Raw genomic sequence first — 15,412 nt, forward strand, 5'->3', positions numbered from 1 at the left:
GCCCCGGACACCGGCTCGGGAACGGGAGCCCAGCCCTGTCCCGGGTGTGTCAGCGCTGTCCCGGGCGTGTCAGCGCTGTCCCGGGGCTGTCAGCCCTGTCCCGGGGCTGTCAGCCCTGTCCCGGGGGTGTCAGCGCTGTCCCGGGGCTGTCAGCGCTGTCCCGGGGGTGTCAGCGCTGTCCCGGGGGTGTCAGCGCTGTCCCGGGGCTGTCAGCCCTGTCCCGGGTGTGTCAGCGCTGTCCCGGGGCTGTCAGCCCTGTCCCGGGGCTGTCAGCCCTGTCCCGGGGGTGTCAGCCCTATCCCGGGGGTGTCAGCGCTACCCTGGATTCTCCCAGCCCTGCCCCGAGCGCACCCAGTGCCACCCCGGGCTCTCAGCGCACCCAGCCCTGTCGCGGCCGTTCATTTACGCAGAGAACACGGTCGGGTCAAAACCGCTCGGTAGCTGTCGTCTCCACTTGCATCACTTGGCACGGCTTTTAATGCAGTCAAAAAGTGACTCCAAGCCTTGCAGTGGCCATTCCAATTCTTAGGAGAGAAGTATTGTTTCTCTGTGTATTCTGTACATTAAATTCTATCATTCCAAACAAATACATTGGTATTTTAGTCACAGACCATATTTGCAGCAGACTGTGGTGATGTGTTTGGTGTTTGTGACTCCGTCAGCCATTGCTCCAGACCTGGGAGACCTCAGCCTGCAGCCTATGGACTTTGGATGGACCTTTCCCTCCCCCATTCCTCAGCAGCTCAGCAGCGTGTTCTGCAGCTGAGGGCAGCCCATGCTTGCTGCAGTTTCCCTGTGCTGTTGCAAACCGCACAAGGTCAGGTTCTTACCTGCTGAGAGAACTGCACAGCTGATACTGCCCTGTGTTTCCACACCAGCCCCATCTGGAGCTCAAACCTGGATTGCACAAATGAAAACCACAGGATGCAGCAGCGTGCCAGGAAAAGCCAGCCCCGGGTGTGAGCTCTGAGAGCCCAACAAGAGTTTGGGATCCCCTGAGTTCATCTGTAGCAGCGTGTGCTATTATAGTAGAAATATTATGAATTACATATTATTGGCGTAATATAAACTGTCCTTTTGTAGTGCTGAAGTTCCTGGACCAGTATGGGGATTACTACATTAAAGCAGGAGTGGGGAGTGTCTGAGACCCCATGAATCCGGTGTCAGCGCTGTCCCAGGGTGGATGTTGTGCTGCTGTGGGAGGAATGTTTTCAGCCATATCAGCAGATCTGTGTGAGACCTGTTCATCACACATGTCCTGCTTAACCACTCTCCATGATTAAATATTTACAATAAGAATTTATTCATCATTAAAACCCTAAATAAAAGGATTACAGAGAAAGTCAGAATGATTCAGTAAGAAACAGCACTAATTATTTTCACCCTTGTGGATTTTTCTGCATTCAGTGCTTGAATTTCAGAATGAAAATATTGAGATAAACTCCTGCTTTCATGTCAGCACAGTTGGGGGGATTTCTTATTTAGTGTGAAGCCTGAAAAGGGAGAATTAACATTCATTTAATCATTTATGTTCAGTCGTAATTTAGGCCCTGAGCAACAAAGTATTTAAGCAGGAGACAAAGCGTTAGGCAGTCATATATCCAGTGACTCCGTATGGATGCTAACTGAGCAAAAGCAGGGAGCACAGTGCCTGTGGAATAGCAGGCCACATAACTTTCTCAGTCTCACCTGAGAAAGTGGCCTGGGAAATCACAAGGAGGAATTAAATAATCCTCAGAGATAGGTGAGACAGCCTTGCAGATGCTGTTTGTCAGTTTCTTGTTTTCTTGCAAGAGAAGGTCGAGGTGTGGTGTATCCCACTGACCAATGATGGTGATGTGTTAGTTCACTAACCAATAAGAGTTTTAACTTTCTGTACTTTTGCATATCGGTCTATAAAAGAAGATCTGAGGTAATAAACCTTAGGCTCTCTCCTGTTCAACCCACAATAGTCTGTGTTGTGCCTCTCGCCATTCCCAATGGAGCGACAACTCCAGGTCTAAATTCTCATAAGTTACATCTAATATTTAGAGAAGATAAAAAAAAATCAGTCAAAGGGTTCGACTGAAAGTTTTAAAACCACAGATGGAAACTGAATAGGCCCCTGTACCCAGTGCAGGGCTGGGTGTGGCAGCTCCAGCAGTGCCACCTGCAGTGCCACCTGCTCAGGAGTGAATCTCTTTCTCAAGAAGAGATTCCTGTCCATGGGTCGTTGTCAGGAGTAGCCCAGGTGAGGAGAACCAGCATAACCCCGAGCAGATTCCTCGAGGCTGGGCAGCCTGAGGGGAAGGACAGCTCTGACTTCAGACCAAGCCACTCTGCCTCTTGGTGTCCTGAGCCCCTGAGGTCTGCGTCTGGCAGGGCTGTGGAGGTAGCCCAGTGCCTGCTCTTCCCAACTGTGGAATATAATGGGGTAGTAATTGGACCTCTTGGTACTTCTAACACATATGCAAAGTTTTAAACACTGTCCCTAAAGTGTTCACAAAGTCAACTCAGATAACATATTCCGGTAATGTAAGTATTCTGGTTTATCCCTGTCCCCAGTAACAGTGTCAAATGATTCAGCAAAATCCCTTCCATGAAGCCCTCCAGAGGCAGAGGAATATACAGTCGATGGATTCTAGATGTGTACCCAAGCTTCTCCATCAGCCAGGTCCAAAAATTTGCAATAAATAAATTTAATCAGGAAACATTGCTCAGATATGAATGTTTAATGACACTGATTTCCACTGTGAACTGCCAAAGCTAGGAGCCAGCTTAGCAATCAAGAGCCCACAGAGCTCAAGGTTTCAAAACAAACAACTCTCCTTGGAGATTAGTGTTGCAAAAGATGTGAGCAGGCAGAAGGAGGAATGTTTTAGAATTAACCCAGCACAGGACTAAACTATTGTATGGCACCTGAAAACATTTCTTTCAAAAGCTGTGTTCAATCAAGCACCCTCAGTGAGTCAGAGCCCTGCCTCTACCATGCTTCATAACCTCCTCTAACGACTCAATTTGTTGTCTTGTTTGGGACTTTTGTCTCACCCACTAAAACCCCAGGGTGTGCAGCCCTTGCAGGGTGCAGGGCCAGCAGGTCTCTGGGCTGTAGCACTGCAGGCAGGGCTTGGGGTAGGAGGTGCAGTTCGTACAGCAAGTCTGATGGCAGAATAGCAATTCCTTCTTCAAACCAAGTCTGTCTAGAAGAGCACTGTAAACCCCAATGGTTTGTAGGATCACAGAGAGAGCTGCTTGGAGATGGAACCTGCGGCCACTGCACCTTGCACTTGCATACACAGATCTGCTCTGCAACACTGCAGCTGACACCAGAAGCTTGGACTGCAAAGCGCTTGTCCCAGCTGTGTGCTCCCCTCTGACAGAAGTCCAAAGCACCTTGTTGTCAGGATGTCCAGCGTTTTGAAGTGCCAGCTGAGCAGTCTAAGCCCTGTGGAGTGACAGTCCTGCAGCATGCACCTATGTTTGCCAGGTGTTGGGCCATCCTCAGCTCCTCTGCTGGCATCAGACAACACGGTTTTTGAATCTGACATATACAGTCACACATAACACATGCAAAATACACCTGAATATGTCCAGGCTACAAAGGGAAGAACTCAGAGAAGTCAGATTCAGTCAGCCCTAGAGTAGCTCTTACTGAGCTCCCTAAGGCCACGTGCATTGTGTGACGCTCAGTGATGCTCCTGCTGCTGTGAGCTCAGCACACAGCCCGGGTGGCTGCTCTGGGGAACTGGGCTGGCTGATGGAACGCATTCCTGGTGGTAAACTTCATTCATTGCGGGAGCTGGGAGGAGCTGGTGAGGCAGTTTGCAGAGATGATTGGAAAGCAGCTGAAAAGTTCCATGAGAAATGAGCTTGTCCCTCCATGAGCTACACATGCCCAAAGGCACCCCAGGTGAGTTCTTTTGGCCAGACTTCATTTACATCTCCATTTTAGCTACCTCTTCTGCTCATAGTTGTCTACATCTTCTGCTCATGCATGATGACACTACCCTCATTATTGTTGTGAGGAATTCTGATAACGCAGGGATGAGTTCATGGCAAAGCCCAAGAGGAAATGACTCCTTGCATCTGCAGAGGAGGATCAGATGAACGTGCAGTGCATGAGGTCGCCAGTCACACGCTGAACAAGGACGAGATATCGTCCTGACTGCCCAGCATGGGTGGTGGGAAACAGAAGCACCTTTAGAGTCAGCCCCAAGCTCCACAAACCAGTACAGGCCATCTCACAAGGATTTGGGCTTGCCCCCTTCAGTGGCCATTCCTCAGGGTAGTTTCCAGTTGGTAAATTCCTTAATGTTTCTAGGTTGAATGAAAATTCTCAAATGAAAATCTGTGGGTTTTTCAATCTCATTCCTTCCATGAGAAGCACTGTTTTTTCTAACCAGTCTATTTTCCAAAAACCAGAAGTCAATCAGAGGTAGATACTTAGACTGGAAAATTTCCTTGTGGATAATTGAAGTTCAACTTAGTTTTGCAAGCTACTGACAAAGGGGCCGTATAAAGGAAAACGTTGCTCAAGTTGAGCGTAGGCAGCGGCAGTGTGAGGTGTTTCCCGGGAAGCAGGCACTGCGTGTGCTGACCGTTTCCAACGGGCTCCCCTTTTTCCCTGCTGTTATCCATAAAAAGGGTTCGACTTTTCCCTTCCCGACGCAGTCCCCGGGGTAGGACACGACAGCGCCCTCGGCCGCACGGAGCCGCAGCCCGTGCCCGGGACAGCTCGGGAAGTTTCTGCAAGGATGGGCCAAACTTGGGAGCCCTGCGGGGGCACAGCGGGGCCGAGTCCATCCCGCGGACGCGCCGTGCCGGGCGGGGCCCGGATCGCGCAGCGGCCGCTGCCCCGGGCCACGCGTTCGGCACGGTGCTGTCGGTGTTGTCGGTGTTGTCGGTGCTGTCGGTGCTGTCGGTGCTGTCGGTGCTGGCCCGGGGAAGACCCGCCGGAGGCGCCAGGCCCGCACGTGCGCGGGGTGCGGCGAGCGCGGCCCCTTTAAGGCGCGCGGCGGCGCGGGGCGCCCATGTGGAGGGCAGCACGCGTGTTGTGCTGCGCGCCCATTGGTCCGCGCGCGCTGACAGCGCGCCCCGGGCCGCGAGCGCACTGCGGGGGGAGCGCCGCCCGCAAAACGCGGCGCCCGGATTACGCCATCGCCGGACCGGAGTAGCTGCCGCCGCGTCTCGCGCCCATTGCCCGTCCCGGGGCCTGCCCGCCCCGCGCTACCGGCGGCTCTCCGCGGCCGAGTCCGCGCGTCCCCGGCCCGGGCGGCGCCCGTCCCGCGCCACCGGCGGCGCTGCGGGGCCGAGTCCGCGCGTCCCCAGCCCGGGCCGGCCGCCGCGTCCCGCCGCGCCCCGTCCCGTCCGGGCGGCGCCCCTAACTCCACTCCACGTCTTGGCGCCGCCCGCCGCGTAGTAGCGGGGCCGCGCCAGCGCCCGCCTGTTGTGTTTCTGTTGCCACCCGCCATCTTGTCGCCAGCGCTGCGGCCGGCGGGGCGAGCCCGGGGCGGCGCGGGCGGGGCGGGCCCGCGCTCCGGGCGGCGGCGGCGGCGGCGGCGGCGGCCGGGCCCGCGCCATGAGCATCGAGACGCTGCTGGAGGCGGCGCGGTTCCTGGAGTGGCAGGCGCAGCAGCAGCAGACCGCACGTGGTGAGTGACCAGCCGCCCGCGCCTCGCGGGGCCGCGCCTGACAGCCCCGGCTGGCCGGGGGCTACGCGGGCAGTGGCACCAGGAAGCGTTGGGGGGGTGCAGCGGCGCGGGCTTTGCGCTGCCGGCGGGATCCGGCCCGGGGAAGCTCGGGCCGGGCGGGGCAGTGTCAGGGCACGGGGGGGATTCGGGGACAGCGCGACGGGGGCTCAGTGCGGGCGGGGCTGCCCCGGCGGGCCCCGCTCCCGCCCCCGCCCCGCGCGCTGCGTGTCCCCGGCCGGCGGGAGGGCGGGGCCTGGCGCGTCACTCGCTCGGCCCCGCCCGCCACCACGTGCGCGCGGCCCCGCCCCGCGCGGGCCCCTCCAGGGCTGCGGGGCCCGCCCGGGGCGCCGGGAAGGGACGGGGGAGCCCCGCGGTGCCCCCGGCGGAGCCGCCCCTCGCCCGCTGGCCCCGCTCCCCCCGCGCCGCCCTGGCGGTGCGGCGGTTCCGGCCCTCCGGCAGCGGCGATCCGTGCCCCGGGGGCCGCGCAGCAGCGCCGGGCGCGGAGGGGCTGCCGCCCGGGCCTAGCTGCAGGACAGCGGCGCAGGCCCCGCTCCCGTGGCGGCCCCGGCGCGGAGACTCGGGCGGAGCCGCGGGAGAGGCGCTTTGTGCCGCCGCCCATTGTGTCGGTGATGAGTCACGCAGCAGACGGGGGATGCGCTGATGAGGGGCCGCGCAGGGCCGGGAGGATTCCCGAGCCCGGAGCACACCCCAGGATTTGCAGACGGCAGGGGCCGCCCGGTCCGCGCTCACCGCCGGGTGGGTGACAGCTCCGGTGCTGTTTCCCAGCCGGAACAGTCCCCTTGGCACCGTCAGCCCTGCGCTGGTACCCGCTCCGGCCTTACAGGTGGCGGCTGTGCTCAGTGTACAGCAGTAAAACACCCGGGGCTCGACCTCTACAGGCTGTTGGTTTGTCCCCTGCTGCCGGGACATAACTTCCACTGCCACCCGCCTGCCCCGCGCTGTTGGGAGCATCTCGTGAATGGGTCCGACCGGCTGCGATCTGGGTCACAGAGGAGCAGGAGGGGCCTGGCTTGTTGTACTGGACAACTTCTGAGGCAGGAATTACTGCTGAGCAGGGTATATGGGCAGGGTAACACAGCAAAGACAAGACTTTATGCAGGTTTCTCAGCTGCGGGAGCAGCTCACAGGGATGTGTGGGGATGTGGTGTTACACAAAGGCCGCTGCAGGCGGAGCTGCTGCCATGAGCGTGCCCCGGGCTCCGGGTGCTGCTGGGGGGCACAGTCAGCGTGTGTGCTGCACAGACACGTAAGGGCTGGGCTGGTGGCAGGACCAGCAGCGTCAGTGCAAACGTGGCCACTTCAGGGAAGTCTGAACACCAGGAAGACTGTGGCACGGGAGGGAGGAGCACTGCAGTGACCTTTGGGTGGCAGGAAGATGTCAGAGGAGAGCACAAACAGAGGAACAACTGGGAAAAACTGGGGAGTAATGAGTAAGGACTGGGTTGGCTTCCTTGCCTTGCCTTCTTCCTCTTCTGCCCCCTGAAATCTTGTGTTCTGAAAAGTGTTAGGGTCTGTGCTACACTATTACACTGTGGAACTCCAGGGGTTCAGTATGGCCTGAAAAATCAATCCATTTTGGGAACAGCATTAAAAAATATATACTGAACTCATCTAAGGGCTGCTGAGTCTGCAGCTGACAGCAGTGCCTGCTGCTGCTGTAACCCTTTTGCTGTAAGCATGTGCCTCCCAGGCATGTAAACACTCATTTACATGGGCACAGACCCATAGCCTGGGGTTCCTTCTCTGTTATGTGCAAGCTCCAGAGACATATGACTTGAATTAGAGAGTGCTGGTTTCTTTGAATTTAGGTTAATCCAAGAATGTTTCATGATCTAAGAAAAACAAATTTCTTTATAATTGAAAGTAACTGATACTTGTTTTCTTAGGGTTTTTTCCATATATACTCATCTGTGACTGTCCAGCTTGTGTTTGCTGCTCTCTCGATGCTGCACAGTTCATTCACACCATTCCTTTCCTGAGTGCTGCAGGCAGTGACCCTGCAGGAAGCACAGTTCTGGGCTTTTCCCTCTCACCTGCCTGCCATTTGGGAATGCTTAATTGCCTGGCAGTGATAACCATGTGTGGTAGCCAAAAACGTTTCCTTTGGTGTTGGGGCCACCTTCCTTGTGCCAGTAGGTGAGGGGGAGAGCCTGCTCAGACCCAGCATCCTTGGCTGGGCAGTGTCTCAGTGCTGTGCTCAGTGTGGTCTCTCACTGTTGTCTTTCAACAGATCTCATCAGTATAATGTTGGAATGCATCTCCAGAAACTTTGTAGGGCTTTTTGTCCGCCTCTGGCTTCTGCCTCACGAGGCTGGACACACAGGTCCTGAGCATCTCCGGGGGTGTGTGGCCTCAGCCTTGGCCCCACTGGCTTCTATAGGCAGCACGCCTGCCTGGGTTTCTTTCAGGGTGGTTAAAGCACCTCCCAACACACTGTGTGAGTTTATCTATTTCCAGAGGCTTCCAGGTACAGGAGAACTGCACTGCAGTTCCAAGGACAACAGTGCCATAGTGACATGCTTATTCTGACAATTAGACTTTGACTTTAGGAAGAGCCTTGCTCTGTGACACAGCAATGTCTGAATTTTGGGGGTGGCAAGGATAATTGTCATGGGATTTCAGGGATATTGATGCAGCCAGTTCAGGTGATGGTGGTGACTCCCTGTTTTGATGGGGAGATACCCTTGATTCTTCTCTCTTTTTCAAATATGGAATTAGGGTTCTAAATGGTAATTGCACATTTCCATTCATTTCCTTCAGAAGAAAGCTGGCTAGAGTGAGCAGCCTGTAGAAACAACTCCTGGTGCAGCCCTGGGATGAAGGTGCAGTAGTGAACCCTTGTTCTCATCACAGGATTGAGGAATGTTACCTGGAGCAAACATGCTTACCTAAGAGGCTGGCTGTTATCTGCCAGATCCAGTTTTGCCATGATTCACTGAACTCATTTCACCTGTCTGTGCTCCCTTGCAGGCTGTGTAACAGGCAGCATGAGTGTGTGTGCATGCTGTATAACACACACACTGTGTGTACAGACTGTATAGCACACTGTGCAGGCTGTGTAACACACACTGTGTGTGCAGGCTGTGTAACACACACACACTGTGTGTGCAAGCTGTGTAACACACACACTGTGTGTGCAGGCTGTGTAACACACACTGTGCAGGCTGTGTAACACACACTGTGTGTGCTGGTTGTGTAACACACACTGTGTGTGCTGGTTGTGTAACACACTGTGTGTGCAGGCTGTGTAACACACACTGTGTGTGCAGGCTGTGTAACACACACACTGTGCAGGCTGTGTAACACACACTGTGCAGGCTGTGTAACACACACTGTGTGTGCTGGTTGTGTAACACACACTGTGTGTGCTGGTTGTGTAACACACTGTGTGTGCAGGCTGTGTAACACACACTGTGTGTGCAGGCTGTGTAACACACACACTGTGCAGGCTGTGTAACACACACTGTGCAGGCTGTGTAACACACACTGTGTGTGCAGGCCGTGTAACACACACTGTGTGTGCTGGCTGTGTAACACACACTGTGTGTGCTGGCTGTGTAACACACTGTGTGCAGGCTGTGTAACACACACTGTGTGTGCTGGCTGTGTAACACACACTGTGTGTGCAGGCTGTGTAACACACACACTGTGCAGGCTGTGTAACACACACTGTGTGTGCAGGCTGTGTAACACACACTGTGTGTGCTGGCTGTGTAACACACACTGTGTGTGCAGGCTGTGTAACACACACTGTGTGTGCTGGCTGTGTAACACACTGTGTGCAGGCTGTATAACACACACTGTGCAGGCTGTGTAACACACACTGTGTACAGGCTGTGTAACACACACTGTGTGTGCTGGCTGTGTAACACACACACTGTGCAGGCTGTGTAACACACACTGTGTACAGGCTGTGTAACACACACTGTGTACAGGCTGTGTAACACACACTGTGCAGGCTGTGTAACACACACTGTGTGTGCTGGCTGTGTAACACACTGTGTGCAGGCTGTATAACACACACTGTGCAGGCTGTGTAACACACACTGTGCAGGCTATGTAACACACACACTGTGCAGGCTGTGTAACACACACACTGTGCAGGCTGTGTAACACACACTGTGCAGGCTGTGTAACACACACTGTGTACAGGCTGTGTAACACACACTGTGTGTGCTGGCTGTGTAACACACACACTGTGCAGGATGTGTAACACACACACTGTGCAGGCTGTGTAACACACACTGTGTACAGGCTGTGTAACACACACTGTGTGTGCTGGCTGTATAACACACACACTGTGCAGGCTGTGTAACACACACACTGTGTGCTGGCTGTATAACACACACACTGTGCAGGCTGTGTAACACACACTGTGTACAGGCTATGTAACACACACACTGTGTGTGCAGGCTGTGTAACACACACTGCAGGCTGTGTAACACACTGTGTGCTGGCTGTGTAACACACTGTGCAGGCTGTGTAACACACACACTGTGCAGGCTGTGTAACACACACTGTGTGTGCAGGCTGTATAACACACACTGTGCAGGCTGTGTAACACACACTGTGTGTGCAGGCTGTGTAACACACACTGTGCAGGCTGTGTAACACACACACTGTGCAGGCTGTGTAACATGTGAGCTGTAACACATGACACAAAGCAGCTTCCAGAGCACTTGCCATCAATGGATGCAGTCGGGTCTCAGTTTCTTCTGAGGGCGCATCTGCGGCCTTTTTGGTCTGTTTTAAGGATACATAGTTTATGTATATTATTTATAATACTGTTTGTTTATAATAATGTTTATTAAGTTAATTCATGCTTATTGTTCTTTTCCAACCTGTATGTTTTAGGCACATCATGTTCCTCTGTCTCTGGGCCAGAAGCAGGGACAGTAGTGTCCTCATGTGCGTGGGAGCAGGTGGGTTGGGTCCTGCCACTTTTTGCTCTGAACTGTGACACAGAAGCTGTTGAGCTGACAGAAATACATGCTTTCTGTCAGAGTGCATTACTTTGTCTCTCTGTCTCCCAGATGCCAATGCCTGGTGGAAAAGAACAGGCCTGTCTTGTCTAGGACATCTCACCTGCTTGGTCGCCCAGGTGAAGGTCCTTGGATGGTAGGGCAGAGTCAGCATGTGCTGTTGGTGCCCACTTGGCCTGTCAGAGCCAGTGCTTTCCTGTACTTTATCCCAAATTCCACAAAAAGTTACAACTGGAGTTGTACATCCCTCCAGCCCGCCAGGCTGTGCTGCTGCAGCCATGGCAGTGGCATGCTCAGCATCCTGGCAATGTGATGGTCCTGGGGTTTCTGCAGACATGAGGCTCTTCATGATGGTTTTATTTTTTTAGCAGTTTTGATCTGTTTTCCTTTGTAGTGCTGCTAAATCCTCATCCTTTCTTTCTTTCTTCTGTCCACAAAGAGTTGGTTGTAACTAAAATGCAGCTAAAATTACTCTGGAGCTGATTCAGGATTTAATTTAAGTACTGGAATAGCTTATTAAAGCATAGTGTAAATTATCTGTAGAGACTGGAGAAGCTGTTTTTAGAAATGTCTGCCAGGTATTAATTTTGTTATCACTGATTCTTCTTTGGGGCTTAGAAGATGAACTACTTCAAGATTTCTTGAGGGTCTTTCCCTACTGTGTTCCAGAAGCTGTGATGGTTTTGTTGAAAGTAAATGTTTCCTTGTAAACCATGTGTTTCCATAAAGTACTAATAAAGTGTGTGCTCCCTAGATCTTATCAGGCACGAGGATCACCTTGTCATTTTTCTTAACTGATTTCAGGTTTGGATACCAAGGTCACTGGTTTCACTAATGGTCTGTACTGGTTGGTGTTAAGGAGGAGTAGCTCACATAACAGCTGATTTTCCTTTGCCTTTAGAGATATGATATACAGGTATCATCCTCTGGCTGAGAAGGTGGAGATGTGAGTATTGTGGTTGTTAGCAGTGAATGGTGACCCAATCTGCACATTAGCTGTGAGCATGTGACAGCAGTGGCAGTGCGGCAAGGTCACCCAGCAGGGACAGTGTCAGGTGGGGGTAGGGGTCTCTGAACCCCTGAAACTGACCCCAGGTAGACTGGCTTAGCTCTTGGTCCTCTGGAGTGTATTGTGAACTTCTAAACAGTGCGCTCCTAAAATACAGTTGAATTGGTCTGTGAGGTGTTGGTAAGGCCCAGTGCGTGTGAGGAGGAGGGGACACGGTTTGGTTTCAGGCTGCAGTCTGGACACAGCACTGAGAGCAGCAGTGTGTGGAAGTGGCAGCATGCCTGGAAGCCAGCTCTCTGCTGAGGGCATGGCAGGAGCCCTGAGGGCTTTGGGAAGCTGCGTTGCTGGTGAGGAAACAATGGTGCCAAGGGGTGGATGCCAAACTGAAGTTTTAGCTAAGATGGGAGAGAAAAGTGGGGCTTGTGCTGTTGTCAGCCAAAATTCAGGAGTCAGAAAAGGTTCCTGATTTCAAAGGATTCTCAGTCCCGCAAGCTTGTTCCAAGGGGCTGGAAGTGCCTGTGGCTATGTGCTGCAGCCTCTGGTGTCAGCAGCATTTGCTGTGACTCAGAGCTTGCTTGGCTGATGCTGAGCTTTGCTGGGCTCCAGTTCTGCTGACTGTTCTTACATCCCCCTTCCTGGTTCTCCCCTGCAGAGCCAGGGACCTGCAGAAGCAGAAACCAACCTCCAGGCTCCAGCCTGCCCTTCTTCTTGGCATGACTGCCCCCCTCCAGGGCAGCCTTGGGAATAGTAAATACCTGGAGACTCTGTACCCAGCACTTTCCTGGTAGGTGCCTGGAGTGACTCCTTAGGGTGACACTCCTGCATATCCGGTGTGAGACCTGGGGCACTCCTCTCCAGGGATGTAGCAGTTCTAGGTATGCAGGATAAGCTCCCAGAAGTGTTGAATGATTCAGAAAAGCACTTCAGACCATTCAGAAAATGACAGCACAGAACTGCCTCACTGTTCCTGGAGTTAGAGATGTTCTCCACTGAGCACACACAGAGGTAGGATGCTTGGCTATGCAAAGGCACATACTCTTGATAAACTCTTCTTACTGACAGTGTTTCTAGTGAAAGGTAGGAGCACTCAAAGGGCACTGAGGTCCCTTAAGGCCTGCTCCTCCAGCATGGTTCTGGCAGCTCCGGTCATGTCCTGGCTGCTGCAGGCCCACGCTGCCAGCCTGAGGGTGTATGCAGCTCTGCCCGCTGCTTCCTGGGTGGTGCTGGCAGCAGTGCCTGTGACAGATGGGTGGCATTTCCAGGGCAGGCAAAAGGGACAAGATATATTTAAATGCAGCAGATTATTAGGTAACAAAGAGTGCCTGGTACTGTGTACTCCTGGACCATCAAGGCCCTAAAATAGCACCAGACTGCCGGACAGGGGTGCAGACCCTGTTTCTGTGTCCTCCCAGGACAGGATTTGCTATTGTCCCATGGCAGCCGGTGTTGCTGTCACTGCCCAGGTGGCATGGCCAGGGACCTGGGGTGCCTGCTCTTGCCATGTGAACCTGCTGGCAAGCAGAGTGGTGTGGGCAGGGTGGGATTCCAGGACCCCTCATGCTTGGGCTGTGGTTCAGACCCCCCGGGGTTCTCAGGACTGGTTCACTCTCATGGTTTGTTCTATCTTCAGTCCCCTCGATAAGAGTGTGAAGAGTGAGTGGAAATTACACGTAATTTTGAGGTGCGCCTCTGGATTCAGTTATCCTCTTGCCCAAGGAGATGCCCTGAGCCTTGGCTGCTTTCTGTGTATGGGCTTGCAGGAGCTCCTGTGCTGAGTGTGCCACAAGGGAAGGAATGAGCCTTGCATGCGTCTGGCACGTCTGAGCACACAGCGTGCTGATCACCCGTCCTTGAACTGTATGTGACCAAACACGGGTGAGCTTCTTTCATATGGGAAAACATAGAGCTTGGGGGACTTTCTTCAAAGGATGTCTTTGGTTTGTGTGCAGGGTGTGAGTGCAAAGCAAGCAGGAGACAGATCTTCACCACCCAGTGGAAGAGTTTCTGTCCAAAGAGGTGGCTCAGGGCCCTCCAGTCCTTTTCCTGGGGCTGAGAGCATGGATCCTTTCCACCTGTAGGTAAGTCAGACCCAAGAGGAGAGTGGCTCTTCAGTGAGCCTTGAAATAAACTCTTTAGCTCAAGGGAGCAACACCAAAGGCCTTGCTGGCAGGTTGTCAGCAACCTGAGGGCTGCACCTGCTTCCAGAGACATTTATATAAATACTTCTGATCAGTAATGCCTGCTCTAACCTTGCTTCCCTGTTCTCTCCCTCTCCTGATGAGTGTTGCTGATGGTAGAGTTCCATGCCACTCCTGCTCCCGCAGGTGCACATCTCGGGTGTCCTGGCTGGATGCTCTGCTCCACTGTGGCAGTGCCACCTCCAGCAGCTTGGGCAGGTCCTGCTGTCCTCACCAGACCCTGGCACTGCCGGGGCTTCCCATTAATGACTCCTTTGCTGTTCCCTCCTCTCAGTCTCAGTGCAGTGTGAAGCCTGGATGGAAGCTGTGTGGGCTTTGGTGTGGTGTGTGCCTGGGAAGGCGGTGCTGGTCAGCCTCTGGCCGTGCTCTCTGTCCCTGAGGCTGGACGTGCTCAGGGAACACCGTGAGTCAGCAGGTCCTCGGGGCTGGGTTTCCTCCTGCACCCTGTGCCAGGGCCATTGCACTAGCTCTGGCTGCAAACCAGCAGCAAAGTGGAGCAAAAGATCTGCAGACAAAGGGCTTTTCTTTATTAGTTATTAATGTTGTTCAACTGAACCACTCCAAAATTGTCAGTAGCTAAGATTTGTGTTTGCATCAGGGGATTCCTGCTGGAGGTTTTGTCACCCTGTGCTGCTTCACTTCTTTCTTTAAGAAACTGTTGATAATACCCTGAAATATTTTGAGAAGATACAGAGAAATGCAGCTTTAAGGTTCAGCTGCTGTTTAAGCAACCTCCCTCCTGTTCTGGAATCAGATCTTTTGCTCACTCACCCCCTAATTGTGCTGCAGAAGTTGAATGAAAACTTTGGATTTGAGTCTCGGGCAGCCCTGGGAAGAGGGCTGTATGGATGTGAAATCCTTCCTCATGACAGAATTTCATGTGGTGCTTTTGTGAGTGCTGCAGGGTCAGAGACTGGGGCTGCAGCCCCAGTGCTAGAGCTTGATCCAGAGGGTGGGTTCTCCATGTGTGGGCTCAGGACAGTGTTTACCTTGGCAGCTGGCTGCTTGAGCTGGCTCCTGCGCTCCTGAGGGAGGTTGGGGTGTGTTTGGGCTGTTGCTGCAGCTGAACTTCAGGAAATTGTGTCAGCTGAATCTGGGTCGGTGTTGCTGTGCAGTCACACGTACCAAAGGGCATTCAGAATCTGGAATAAAAGTTTTGTTCCCTTTGTTGCTCTTTGTAGTTTTTGCACTACGCTCCTCAAAATCAAGAGATGGGTTAGAAAGTATGCCAGTAGTGTCAGGGCCCCTCGGGGATGGCAAGGGCTGAGCAGCTCTGTGCTTGGTGGGGCCCTTTGCCCTTGTTCCACTTGTTATGTTCCATACAGATTCTCTTGAAGATCGCTGGGGTATTACCAGGATAACCTGGTAATTCCAGGTGGCAGTATACGTGCTCTTCTCTCTAATTTTCTAAATACACATTCTGACTTCAGTGTTTCAGTTGAGCCCAAGCTTCTCCTGGGAGAGGCTTGGTTGGAATGTTTCTTAGAGCTTCCTCTGAATTACCTGATATTGGTGACTATATAATACAGAACA

At 53.5% G+C, this 15,412-nt stretch overlaps 1 protein-coding gene across 1 annotated transcript in view; it reads left to right on the forward strand.

Annotated features, from left to right (window-relative positions):
* The first annotated feature begins 5,478 nt into the window (after nt 1-5,478).
* Nucleotides 5,479-15,412, forward strand: part of MNT (MAX network transcriptional repressor) — a 30,550-nt gene continuing 20,616 nt past the window's right edge. Inside the window, exon 1 of the mRNA XM_058854361.1 lies at nt 5,479-5,630. Within this exon, the coding sequence (XP_058710344.1) occupies nt 5,558-5,630 (73 nt within the window). The 5' untranslated portion in view covers nt 5,479-5,557. The remainder of the gene's footprint in view (nt 5,631-15,412) is intronic.

Source organism: Poecile atricapillus, chromosome 21, assembly GCF_030490865.1.
Source record: "Poecile atricapillus isolate bPoeAtr1 chromosome 21, bPoeAtr1.hap1, whole genome shotgun sequence".
In the NCBI taxonomy this organism is placed as follows: Eukaryota; Metazoa; Chordata; class Aves; order Passeriformes; family Paridae; genus Poecile; species Poecile atricapillus.